Source organism: Gymnoscopelus braueri (assembly GCF_963280865.1).
Source record: "Gymnoscopelus braueri genome assembly, chromosome: 24".
NCBI lineage: Eukaryota > Metazoa > Chordata > Actinopteri > Myctophiformes > Myctophidae > Gymnoscopelus > Gymnoscopelus braueri.
This window is the reverse complement of record NC_137626.1, coordinates 13564198-13578025: the sequence shown is the minus strand read 5'-3', so window position 1 is coordinate 13578025 and position 13828 is coordinate 13564198. Positions and strand designations below refer to the sequence as shown.

The 13828-nt window shown below is 42.5% G+C and overlaps 1 protein-coding gene and 1 long non-coding RNA gene across 2 annotated transcripts; both read right to left on the bottom strand.

Moving 5' to 3' along the window:
* Positions 1 to 5492: 5492 nt before the first annotated feature.
* On the bottom strand, positions 5493 to 11450 carry LOC308080726. Its single transcript, XR_013932727.1, has 3 exons — positions 11339 to 11450; positions 10798 to 10914; positions 5493 to 5574 (listed from the first exon to the last, which is right to left on the bottom strand). It is a non-coding gene; the product is annotated as an uncharacterized lncRNA (long non-coding RNA).
* Positions 11451 to 12819: 1369 nt separating this feature from the next.
* LOC308080712 (tRNA N6-adenosine threonylcarbamoyltransferase-like) lies at positions 12820 to 13828 on the bottom strand (the record flags this gene model as incomplete). The annotated part of the gene is made up of 1 exon (XM_080422662.1): positions 12820 to 13828. One exon carries the CDS (start codon positions 13826 to 13828, stop codon positions 12821 to 12823), a length of 1008 nt encoding a protein of 335 aa, XP_080278788.1. The 3' UTR covers position 12820.

The following is a 13828-nucleotide window of genomic DNA, read 5'->3' as shown; positions in this document are numbered from 1 at the left end:
ATAATCAGTTTATTTATGTTTAAAACTAGTCCGACCATACCCGGGGATGTGTGCAGTCAAAAGTATTTGCAGACTTTAGTTTATACACAGTAGCCTATATGCTTAGTTAAAGGTAGGGTAAGTGATTTGCAATTATTCAAATAATTGCAAAATGGGTCTATGTTCTGATAGAGCTCGTTACTATAGAGTGTCCTGTCCATATAAAGAGTCTCCATGTCTCTCCAGCTCTTTATAAAACAGAAAATGTATTTTGTAGTTTTTTTGCTTTTTTTTGTAGTTTCATTTCCAATTTTATCCAACCAGGACAGAGAACTCAATCAGGATATAGATTAAACAAGTGAAATTGGAAGTGATGACACTAAGAAATGAGCAGACAAAATTTTAACTGGAACACTATACAAATTAAGCTTAAAAATGGGTACTTTCTCCTGATTGGCTGAGATTTTGACACCTACCGAAAAATGTATTTTCTGTTTATTAAAGAGCTGGAGAGACCGGGAGACATATGTTACTGAACAAACACTATATAGCAATGATTACTATCAGAATATAGTATTTTAACCTTTTAACAAAATACTTTTTGTTTTAACGAAAAAATATCACTTACCCTACCTTTAAACTTTGGGAGACCAAGTTTGTTAATAATGGCATTGATTGAGCACAGCTGGTGAGACAGTCTGGGGCTTGGGGAGAGAGTTGTTAAAAGGATCCCTGGCTAATAAGCCATATATGCCTTAAAGGGCCTACACCATGAATTTAAAAAAGAATAATATTTAATATCATATTGTTTATGTCCCTCAAACGTTTTTCAAAAGGTTTGAGCCTAAATTAAGCCTCAGATATACTCATTCCAACTAACTTCTCTCTGGCTTATAAAGCACTTTCACCTGCAATACCACATTGTCCTGTTTGGCACGGGGCGCTATTGAGCCAGTTTGTATGCATGTTATCTCCTGGTTCTGTGTGGAAAAAGTTTAAAGTTTTTGGTTGGAACTGAAAAATGGGAGGATTTGGTCCCTGACGTGACGTCACGTCAGGGACCAAATCAGTTTGGCCTGTTTTGAGACCAATTTACAGAAAACCCCAGATTTGCTGTGAAAGCCTGAGTGTTCAAACTGGGGTATTCTTGAGGATAGAAGAGAGGTAGGGGAGACCAAAAACACACACAAAAGAAGAAAAAGTTAAAATTCATGGTGTAGTCCCTTTGATACATTATAATTGTCCTCTATAACTAAAATATATATTTTTAAACACCTTAAATATTTTATTTATTTTAGAAAGAGATCATCTTTAACTCAAGAGGGGCAATATGCCCGCCGCAAGTGCGTGCGTGCGTCTGTGCGTGCGTGCGTGCACGTGCGTATGCATGTGCGCTCCTGTCATTCTGCCCTGAGGCAGAACTCCAAATAGACAGGAGACAGACTGACACACAGGCAGGTATACAGTAGATAGATGGACAGATACAACCCCTCCTCAAATGAGTATGGGATTACTACTTCTTAAAGTGACCCTGTTATGGCTCTGTGGGTCTCCATAGCTCATCTGTGTGTCATCCTGTCTGTGTCACCCGGTCTTCACTGTCCCAAATCCCAACGTAGGACTGTGTATAGGATGCACAAAAAAAAGCATCAAAGGAGTTTTGCTACTAAATAAGCAAAAATAAAATAAATAAATATGTTTTTATATTGACCTGGACAATATGTCTCTATAAGAACATAAGTGACCTGGACACTAACATATGTCACTGTAAAAACAGTAGGTGGGGACCCTAACGGTTAAGGAGTATACGTACAGTACATGTATCAGGGAATAGACATATAAAGGCAGATGCCTCCTCCGGCTCTGGGGCGTCTGTATATCGGGCACCATTTTGGAGAAGGCAAGCTTCCTGACTACTGGCCAATCATAGCGCGTCTTTTCCGGGACTTGGCAGAGAGGTAACACAATAACAGAGCTAACTCTGTTATTACAGAATTTAAGGAGGAATCCAAAAGAAATGTAATGATCCATACAAATAAATAACACACTATACATACTGTAGAGCAAAAATGAGGTCATTGATGGGAAAGCTATCCCGAACAGGAGTAGCACTCGGTGCCGTGCTATGAGCTTGTAGATCTGCTATTTTTGAATAGCCAAAATTTTGTCGAGTAAAAGTACAAAAGTATGGGCATAAAAATATACATAGAGTACCAAAAGTAAAATTACTCATTATTCTGAAAGTCCCGTTTCACAAGTTATCATATGTCTAAAATGTATACAAATCTTTTGAAAATAGCAGATCTACAAGCTCACAACGTGTCGCATGAGCTTGTAGATCTGCTATTTTCAAGTAGCCAAAGTTTAAATAGGGCTGAAGTGGTTAATGTATGTTTTTGTAATAATAATCAAAGTCTACAAAGTAACTAAAGTTTTCAAATAATTGTAGTGGAGTAAAAGTACAATATTTGTCTTTGAGATGTAGTGGAGTAGAAGTTAAAGTACTGACAATGGAAAACACTCCAGTAAGGTAAAAGAATCCTCAAAAGTGTACTTAAGTACAGTACTTGAGTAAATATACTTTACTGGCTAAATGACTACATTGTAAATGTACTTTAGTTTAAGTGTCCAGCACTGACCTGTGCGGCCAGGCGGATGTAGCATCCGGACAGGAAGGCCAGAGCCAGCACACCAAACAGAACCACCAGCAGCATGAGGCTCAGCTCCCCTCCAGGGATGTGGTTCAGGACAGGTAGGCCAGCCGGTCCTCCTTACTGTGCTGCAACGAGTACACCTGGTGGAGGGAACAAGGTACTACGCTTTAGATGAGCGGTTCTCATATGGCTGTGTTTTTTTTTATTTCAAGGACCCCCGCCCCCATAACTCTGAGAGGTCACAAACTATTGTGACCTCTGAGACTGTACAAATGTTTATTTTTTCAAACTGTCAAATACCGGTGGTTCTTAAACGTTTTTATTTCAAGGACCAGTCATAACTCTTGAGAGTGTACAAATGGAACCAAATGGACCTCAGAGTTACAGATCTGAAAGGGTCCATTTGGAACCCCCTCAAGTATACCAGGGGGTCCCTGGACCTCACGTTGAGAACCTCTACAATAACATGTATGCAATACGGTATGCATGTAGATTTTAACCACTTATCCATGATCTTATACTTTGGCCATTCAAAAATAGCAGATCTGCAAGCTCATAGCGTGGCACCGAGTGAGCAATCCCACCGATACCTCTCTGCCCAGGCGTCTTCACTTTCGCTGTCACGATCCTGTATAGAACCAAACAAAAACAACGAACAGGGAAATGTAGACACTTTACACACATCTGCATTTAGAAGTTTTATCAACATTGGTAGTACTACTTAGTTTTATGACGGTGTATTACGATACGATACGATACGATACGATACTACTTGTAAAATATGTATCTGAAAACATTTTAGGTTACAAATAAGCAACTTGGTAACAAACATTCTGCCTAGTGGCCTTCTCTCTCTCCCTATAGCAGCGTATAGTCTCTCTCTCTCTCCCTTGAGCAGCGTGCGCGTGCAGACTAGCAGCAACACTGCACACCATGTGAGTGAGATTCCACCGTGCCATAGCCTGAAGGGATGGAACCTTCTGATTGGTTGCGAGGCCGTTTCAGACTGAAACGTCAAAATAAAGTGAACAGAAATGTCATTTCGCTGGACCTTTAAGATGTAACTATGAGAACTTACCAAGGCAGTGTTGTAGAAATTGCTGGGGTCATCTCCAAGCAGAAGAGAGAGGCCTCGGAGAACAAGCGTACGCAGCACTGTCACATCTGGTTTCTAGAAGTGGATAATGAACAAATAAAGTTCAAGTTCTGACATTCAAAACTTACAGTACAGTTACAGCATCAAACAAATGTCACCAGAATTTATGTTTGATGGTGCAAAGAACCGTTACTGGTTGGAGATGTGATTTAAAACAATACAATCCACAGCATTTAGTTATCAACAACAATCAATAGTTAACAATAGCAAAGGATCACAACTCTTGATGTATTATAAATCACCAACACTATTAATACTTTATAATACAGCCAGGAAGCTATTTAAGTACTATTTGGGGTTATAGGTTGTACATAAACTGGGTCATGACAAATACAAATATAAGAAGCATGTTGTAGACTTACCCCGTCAATTTGCTGCACAATTCCGGACAATCTCTCTCTAATGGCACCTTTCTTGGACTTGAAGATAGTGACCAATGGACCCTTCGCTAAATCCCACCCCAAAAGCAATTGTCCAATGCCAGCTTAGCAACCGTTGTTAGCCTGGCATAGGTCTGGCAAGCTTTCGTCACCTACCATAGCTGTCAATGTTATATCGCCCGCACACACACACAATCATTTGCAACATAATGGCAAGAATAGGAAATGGAATACCACGATAACGTAATGGTGACTATGAACCTCGTAGCCTACCCAAACCCGTTGGAGGCTGCTTTTCCCAAGCTGAAATCTGCACTTAAACTGCAAGGCTTCATCTGTGTTGTTGAACACATACACAGCTTAACTTCGGGAAAGTTACACGACTCACTCGCCCAGGTGGTGTCAATAATAGGCTACTAATCACCGTCATCGTAACAAAATTCAGAATCACAGCGCTGCCTGTTTCGGATTCCGCACGTTAAAGTATATTAATTCATTTGTTCGTCTATTTATTAACTGCTACTGCATTCCCTGCGGTACATGAAAACTCCTGTTACAGTCAAGGATCACCTTCAACCTGGTGTTTGCACTTTCTCCATTTACGGTCCTTACATCTATATAAACGTTCAGATTTTAAATATAAAGTGCTTACCCCATGGCCACGGATGTTACAATTATGCACGGGACTCCCAAAAGTACCCGTATATTCTGTATTGTTCAATGAAAAGCATTTTAATCCGATCAGTGGCCATTTTCTCATAATGTATTCGAGTGCAATACACCTACCAACCGATAGGGTCACTGAGTTGAAAGCATATAGAGAAAATGGCCACTGATCAGATAAAAATGCTTTTTATTGAACAATACGGATGATACAGGTACTTATGAGAGCCCGTATATACATGTAACATCCGTGGCCATGGGATAAGCACTTTATATTTGAAATATGAACGTTTATGTAGATGTACGGGCCATAAATGGAGAAAGCCTAACACCAGGTTGAAGTTCATCCATGACAGTCGACCGTCGTGTATCCATGGCTATTACTCTCTCTAACATTTCCTATGTTTTTAGTTTATTGAAATAATGTCATGCACATTTGTCCAGTGCATAGCCTACTGCAGGCCTTGTTGACTAGATTTAGAAGAGATTTTGAAGCTCTTGCTCCTGAAATGATCGATTATTGTTAAGGGGAAAAGCCATCATTTAACATGCAAGTCAATGGGTGAGAAGCAGAGATTGCCAGGCGCTGCCAGGCCTGGGTGTGACTAACTTCGCACCACCAGTCACCGAGTGGAGTGGGTGGGGCTTAGCGAAGGGTCCATTGTGGTGTGTAGCGATCCAGAGCATCTAAGAAGTCTGTCTCTAGGTGTGTGGTGTTGATCCTGTTAAACTCAGCATAAACCTACAACACAGCAAACCAGAGAACAAAATACAGTGACTAAATACATTTGAACCAGTGTGTTAATTAGGAAAACATTTGATTAATGGTCCAAGCCAAACCTATGAATATCAGTACTTGTCTCTCTTTAAAAAGAGCTGGCCACCGCTCCTTCATCGTTGCCACTGGAGGTTCGTCCACCACAAGCTCCCGTCTCCGCAGTGCAAAGGTCTGGTCCATCATTACTGCAATGCCACTTGCACTGGGGTTCCGTATTTTCATTTCTTCCACTAGGTGCTTTCTCTGCTCCTCTAGCGTAGCTTCATCCTTCCCGTCAGGGAGATCCGGTAAGTCATTTGCCTCATTCCTTTTTGGTCTTTTGAGGCCTCTGGCTGCAGTGGCACCTCTTCTCCCTCCATTTATAGCAACCTCCAAAAAACGTCCTACTTTTCTCAGTTTATTCTAAAAAGATTCACGGGTTCTGACATGTTTGTTTACAATGAAGAGTGGACGGCGCTGGTGTCTTTTGGACCCAGAAGTGACGCCGGACTACAAAATGACGTCAGACCTAAAAACCGAATTGCGGTAGTTCCCCATTTTGTAGCCCAAATGAGTTGTCCAGGAAAAACATCCATCTGGAGAGCCTGGTTCTGTCAGGCAGGGATGCGTATGAGCGCTACAGCCACAGCATGGACATGTGGTGGTGTTGGATACGCCACATATATTTGAACATCTCTAAAGCAAGCTTTTGATAGATTTCATGCTTCATGTGTCTTGGTGGATTCAGGTATTTTTGGTCTTGTAGATACACAGCATTAGCCTGTCTCAGTTGGTGTTCCACCTCAACTGGGAACATTGGATTGTCAAAAACATCTGGCCATGTCTTGTTGTTGCTGAAGATGATGTGGAGGACGGAATCTCTAGATCTCCTGAGGCACCAGGTTGAGTGTCAACAATGGAATGACCTTCACAGTAGCTCTTCCATCTGGCAGGTCTTCTATGTCATCAAGGTTGCTGAAGGGGGAATTATGGAATTCAGTGTCTTCGTACTGAAGTTTGAAGTCATCCTGCAGCTGGCATTTTTCTGTTACTTTTCTCTTCAGCTCTTCAAGCGTTTCTGGTTTTCTATTCAGTGACACTTTCCTTATGTCATGTTCATTGATGATGATTCTCAATGTATAGGTGTCCATGGTCCTACAGAGTGAATACAAATATAATTAGTGCCCTTTCCATATACTGTCATTCAACATAATATGTAACGCTTTAGTGCCACATACACATTTCCTTTCACGTGATAGAAGGATAAGGGGAAAACCTCATTCAGCTCAGACAGCTGTGTGACTGAGAGACCCTGCCCTACTGGTGCACAACTCGTACGCACGTAAATGCTCTTCATACCATGCTGTCAAAAGCCTGCAGACGAACAGTGTCTGTGTGTTGATGATGACAATATGAGTTATTTTCTGGAACTCTGGAAGACATGAGCAACTGCCGACTGAAATGATCATGTCTGCACTGTATTAATACCATGAACACATGCAGAAGATGCAACCATCACTGTACTTTGGTTGGCATTTCGCTGATGTAGTGAACTCTGAATATTTTCAGGGAAAGTTTTAAAGAAATTACATTTCTGTTCCGACTTTTAGGCTTTGTAAACAAAAAAAAACAACAACAACATACAAAGAAATGACTGACAATGACCGGGGCCAGTAAAACCATTATGTACTATGGCCAAAACAGGCCAGGCATTTAAAAATGTTATACTTCAAAAAGTGTCAAAATAATTTGAGAGTAGCCGATCTACATGTTCACAACAAATCACTTTGCGACATGTTGTGAGCTTGTAGATCTGCTATTTTCACTATTCTTCAATAGATTAATTTATACAGATGAACGGAAACTATTGATGATTGATGATAACGCAAAATAATTGCAATTTTCTCATAATTGTGATCAGACAATTATCCCATATTAACCCATTTAGACCGGGAAATAATCTGTGTCATTTTTTAGATTTCTTTGGCTATTCAAAATAGGGAACCAGGAGACCTGGTACTGCCAGACCCCTAGTGGTTGAAAGATCAGAGCACTATGTCACGCTAAGCTTGGCCAATCAAAAAGAGGACAGAAGACAGACCTCTTTTATGCCCATGTATGGACGAAAACGTTTGGAGAGGGGGACCGAACAGAAGACAGACCTCTTTTATGCCCATGTATGGACGAAAACGTTTGGAGAGGGGGACCGACAAAGCCTCATGTAGGCCCGACCCCCTGGGTCTGGCAAATAGCAGATCTACAAGCTCATAGCGCGGCACTCGGTGCGGCACTCTGTGCCACGCTTACAGGAGGTCCCCCCGGCCTGCGGGCGGAACGCTCATGTCACGCTCATGTCACCATGAGTCAGCCATAATAACCATATAAGGAGTTCCCATTGTAGCTACGCCTAATTATGGAGTGTTGTCTAACCTCAATGTGTCATCATGGAATCAGCAAACAAATTAGTCAGCTCCATATATACACCTCTAGTGTTAACGAGAAGAACAAAGAGCAAAAACAAATAAAAGGTAAACTACAAAACCTAGAGTCAGCCGTAAAAGACTACCAGAATCCACTAGATTCCCAAATCAACCTAAAAGAACAACAAGACAAAATAAAAACACTTAAAACCAAGAAGGCCTGTGGGGCAGACTGTATTCTAAATGAAATGATAAAATTCACCGACCTCAAATTCCAAATGGCCATACTAAAACTCCTAAATATCGTGCTCAGCTCTGGGATCTTCCCCAGCACATGGAATCAAGGGCTGATAACGCCACTCCACAAAAGTGGAGACAAATATGACCCAAATAACTACCGCGGGATCTGTGTAAACAGCAACCTCGGAAAGATCCTCTGCATGATCCTCAACCACAGAATTCTAAACTTCCTCACAGAAAGCAATGTCCTGAGCAAATCACAAATTGGCTTTCTACCAAAATATCGCACAACAGACCACATTTACACTCTAAACACCCTAATTGACAACCAAATAAACAAAAACAAAAACTAATTATTCTCCTGCTTTGTCAACTTCAAAAAAGCATTCGAATCAATTTGGCATGAGGGTCTGATGTACAAACTGTTGGAAAGTGGCATTGGGGGGAAAACCTATGACATCATAAAATCAATGTACACTAACAACAAATGCGCAGTTAAAATAGGCGAAAAGCACACAGACTTTTTCCCCCAAAGCCGAGGAGTTAGACAGGGTTGCAGCCTGAGTCCAACACTCTTCAACATATATATCAACGAATTAGCAAAAACGTTAGAACAGTCTACAGCTCCTGGCATCCCCTTGGCAAACACAGAAATCAAATGCTTACTTTTCGCAGATGACCTGCTGCTGCTGTCTCCAACCAAGGAAGGACTACAGCAGCAACTTGATCTCCTACACAAATTCTCCCAGACATGGGCCCTGACAGTGAACCTAACTAAGACTAAAATCATGATATTTCAAAAAAGATCCAGCCGCCGAAACCATCAATTTTTCCTAAATACAATCCCACTATAGAACAAACAAAAATCACACCCAGTGTGAAGTGGGCGGTGTGGTCATCACAGTGGTCATCACAGTGATGGAAGCTCACTTAAAAACAAAGTGTTTTTTTTTAAGTGCATAGTCCTATTTTTAGGTTATTGATTTCATCATGTGTCTCGCTAGCCAATCACAGTGCTGAATAGAGTCAGCCAATAGAGTCAGCCAATCACAGTACAGCTAGGGGTGTACTAATGCTAGGGGTGTACTAATCATGAGCCAATCACAGTACAGCGAAGGGTGTACTAATGAGGTGTCCCAACCCCACTTATAGGGGCGGCTACACCGCCCAAAAAAACTATAACTACCTTGGCATAAACATCAGCAGCACAGGGAACTACAACCAAGCTGTAAAGGACCTGAGAGACAAGGCAAGAAGGGCATTCTATGCTAAAAGAAACATCAAAATAGACATCCCAATTAAAACCTGGCTTAAAATACTGGACTCTGTGATAGAACCAATTTCCCTCTATGGTTGTGAGATCTGGGGACCATTAGCAAACCATGACCTTGAAAAATGGGATAAACACCAAACCGAGACCCTACACACAGAATTCTGCAAATCCATTCTCCGTACCCAGCGAAAACATAATGCATGCAGGGCAGAACTAGGACGATACCCACTCATAATCAAAATAAAAAAGAGAGCACTTAAGTTCTACAACCACCTAAAAGAAAGCGACCTACATACACTCCATAACAAGGCACTCACACACAGCGAAACTCTAGAGAGATGCCCCCTCAGCCAGCTGGCCCTGGAGCTCCGGGTCACAAACACAAACAGAGCCACGAGATAGAAAACCCATTGGACTAAACCAAATTATAAAACAGCAAAAGGAAAACTACCTGACACATTGGAAAGAAGCAACACAAAAGCAGAGTAAACTAGAATGCTATCTGGCCCTAAACAGAGAATACGCAGTGGCAGAATACCTGAGCACCGTGACCGACCCAAAACAAAGAAAAATCTTAGCTAGGTACAGACTCAGTGAGCACAGTCTTGCGATCGAGAAAGGTCGTCACAGGCAGACCTGTATCCCGAGAGAAGACAGACTATGCACCCACTGCACACAAAATGAAGTGGAAACCGAGCTACACTTCCTAACCGTCTGTCCATTGTACCAAGACATCAGAGACACATACTTCCCACAGATTACAACCACACACGGAGATTTTGAAAACATGACCAATGACAAAAAACTCCCATATCTGCTGGGCGAAGTACAACAATGTGCAAACACAGCAGCAAGATTTGTGAGTTGCTGTGATAGGAGAAGGATATCAAACGGAACACAACCACCCTAAAGACTAATCATTGTGTATATTCCTGCACTATACCTGCACACAGTGATCTTGGTACATAGAAATTGATCTATTGACGATTCTGACTTTCAAATGTACATATTTTTTGTTTTGATTGTATTGCTGTATTGTTGTATTGTGCTTTCTGCTTTGGCAATGTAAACGTATGTTTTCTCATGCCAATAAAGCCCTTTGAATTGAAATTGTAATAAAGGTCTCCATCACCTTACATCCTGGTTTCCAAACTGCATACAGCACTAGACATTCCTCAAGCATATGTTCATATAGCGCCCTAATAGTTCAATTGGACTGTTAATTCCCAACTAAACTCGTGTTGCTCTGTTACTCGTGGGTAAAAAGGTGCTAACCTGTTCCTGGATGTCCTTGTAGTCAGATGAAGATGGGGACAGTGCCTGTTGGCAGGAAGGTACCTGAGGGGATTCTGGTCAGGGCCCAGGCTGACTCCAACTGCATGTGTTGTGCACCTATACAAACACAGAGGAGTCATTTTACACCAATGTCACATGGTGAGAATACAAGCTTTATCTGAACACCAAGTGCTCAGTCACAGGCTGACCCTGATAGAGAATGCTTTTCATGGCAGCTGATAGAAAACCACCCAGATATCATTATAGAAAACCACCCAGATATCATTATGTGAAACCCCAAAGTTGTGCGGAGGGTAACCACCTTGGGGTCTAAGCTCTGTGGGGTGCAGTGCTCTGCCCTTCAGCATCTCTATGACCAGAGGACAGTGAAGAAAGCAGGAAAGCATCTGAGAGACCCAACTCATAACCTCAGCACCTGCTTCGAGGTCCTGCCCTCGGGTAGAAAACAGTCTAACATCTAAGAAACATAGTTACCATTAATTATTGTTTATTTAACCATTATGTTAAATGAAACCCCCACCTGAAGTCTGCAGTTCTTCCTCTCGAGGAATCCCACAAATAAAATTCTCCACACCAGGTGTGGAGAATTGAATCAGGAGATGGAAGGATTGGGTCTACACAGAAGAGAACATAACATTGTATAAACAATTGTAAAATGAGAAGATTAAAAAAACACTTATGACTCTGTGCTTATAAGAGAGTATGCAAGCAGTATTGTAGATAAGCTCTTTGATAAACACACTATTGTGTGACAGCAGTTTGTGTGATTTATATTATTATAAGTGTGACAGGCTTAACCCCAGGCACCATGAGCTGACAACAATAGCATTAATTAACCCTAACCCTGTTTTCAACATGGGGAACAATAGATAATGATGGAAAACATTCAACATGGATATTCAACCTATATCTCATGTTCTAATGTGAGTACATCAACAATACATAGTGGCAAAAATAACACGTCTGCTATGTCAGTGGTTCTCAAAGTGGGGCCCAGGGACCCCAGGGTCCTTTAAGGGGGCTCCTGAGGGGCACCAGCAAAATAACCTAATCTAGCATCACAATCAGTTTGATCACTTTGACCCTAATATTCACAAATAGCTGTCCTACAAGCATGTGAGCTTGTAGATCTGCTATTTTTGAAAAAACGTGAAAATGTGTGCAAATCTTTGAATATATTCACCCGTTTCCTAGGCTGTGTGTTTTCCACTTCCTGTCGATTTGATCCAATGAAATCCAATGAAACTGGTCAGATGACCAATGATATCCAATGAAATCGACAGGAAGTGGAAAATACAGCCTAGGAAACAGGTGAATACATTTAAAGCGAACATTTTAATCAAATCTTTGCTTCTGGGGGTCCCTGGAACAACATATTTTGAGATGGTGGTCGGCGGCCAAATACATGTCATTTTGGGGGTCCTTGACATGTTTGAGCACCACTGATATAGAAACATGCTTTTTCAGAAAACCTTTTTTTAGAAAAACTGATTTAGAAGACATTTGTAGAATCGGCTTCAGGTCTTAACGGGTTAACAGGACACAGGTGAACTCAACAGACAATCAACACTAGGATAGGCTGGGGGACTACGAGGACACAGGTGGAACCACAGACAAATCACAAGACTGGTTAGACAAGGCAGGTACAGAATTACAGGGGCAGGCAGGAAGGCACAGAACACTACTACAAAATAAGGTACACAAGACCAAGGCAACAACAGTGTAAACCAAAACCAAAATCAACAGAACAGGAATACAAGACAAAATACAGAGCATACAGAACAAAACAGTTCTAATAAGTCCAAAACCTAAATACAGGCAGTCACGGTCCACAGGCCGAGGAGCAGAGCGTGACATATGCAGTCTTTCTGCCGTTTAGATTTTTTTTACTTATACAGTACTTTGGTCAACCATGGTTGTTTTAAATGTGCTTCACAAATAAAGTTTGATTTTATATGATCTTCTGAAGCCAGTAGTTGTACAGAACATCCTCTGTATCTTCTCAGTCTCTCCAGGTCACTTCCACTTCATCTGTTCTGTACCTTTGGGTAATCCACGAGTCCTCCAACTCCGTTACGTGACCCGATCTGAACATCTCCCAGCCGGCTTGTGCAATCATTGCTCCGTTGTCAATACAAAATCTTTCATCGGTGGCAAACATCTTTGCATTCCTGTCCTCGCACATTTCCAACATCATCTCCTGCAACCTCCGATTGCAGCCGACTCCCCCGACAACGAGGACCTCCCGGGAGCCACAGTGGGCCATGGCTCTCTCCGTGATCTCCACCAGCATGGCAAAGACGGTCTCCTGCAAGGAGAAGCACAGGTCCTCTGCCGTGCACTGCCCGGAGCTCAGCATCTTGTGCGCAGCCTCCTCGATGTAAGACAAAACCCCCGAAAAGGACACGTCCATCCCCTTGACGGTGTACGGCAGCTCCACATATTGGGTGCCCTTCTTGGCCATCTGCTCTATGTTGTAGCCAGGACAGGGGTCATTGGAGATCTTGATCACTCTGGCAAACCTGTCCAAGCAGTTTCCCACTGCAATGTCAATGGTCTCTCCAAATATCCTGTATCGCCGCTCCGAGTACGCGATGACCTGCGTGTTTCCCCCGCTGACGTAGAGCACGGTGGGGTTATTGGCCTGGGTGATGAGGCGGCCCATCTCGATGTGCCCGATACAGTGGTTGACGGCGACGAGGGGCTTCCCCCATAGTTGGGCCACTGTGCGTGCCACCAGGGCCACCGTTACCAACGGAGCACCCATACCGGGTCCTTTGGTGTACGCCACACAGTCGATATCCGAAGGCTTCAGCTCTGCTTCCTCCAGCGCCTCCTTCAGCACGGTCAAGATGACGCCACGGTGATGCCTGGCCGTCTCGCTGGGCAGGAACCCTTGGCCAGGAGGTGTGATGTAGGTGCGTCTGGGGTTGGAAAGTACCAACCCATCCTTCATAATTCCTATGCCGATTTTATTGGCACTGCCCTCGAAGCCAATCACCACAGTCAT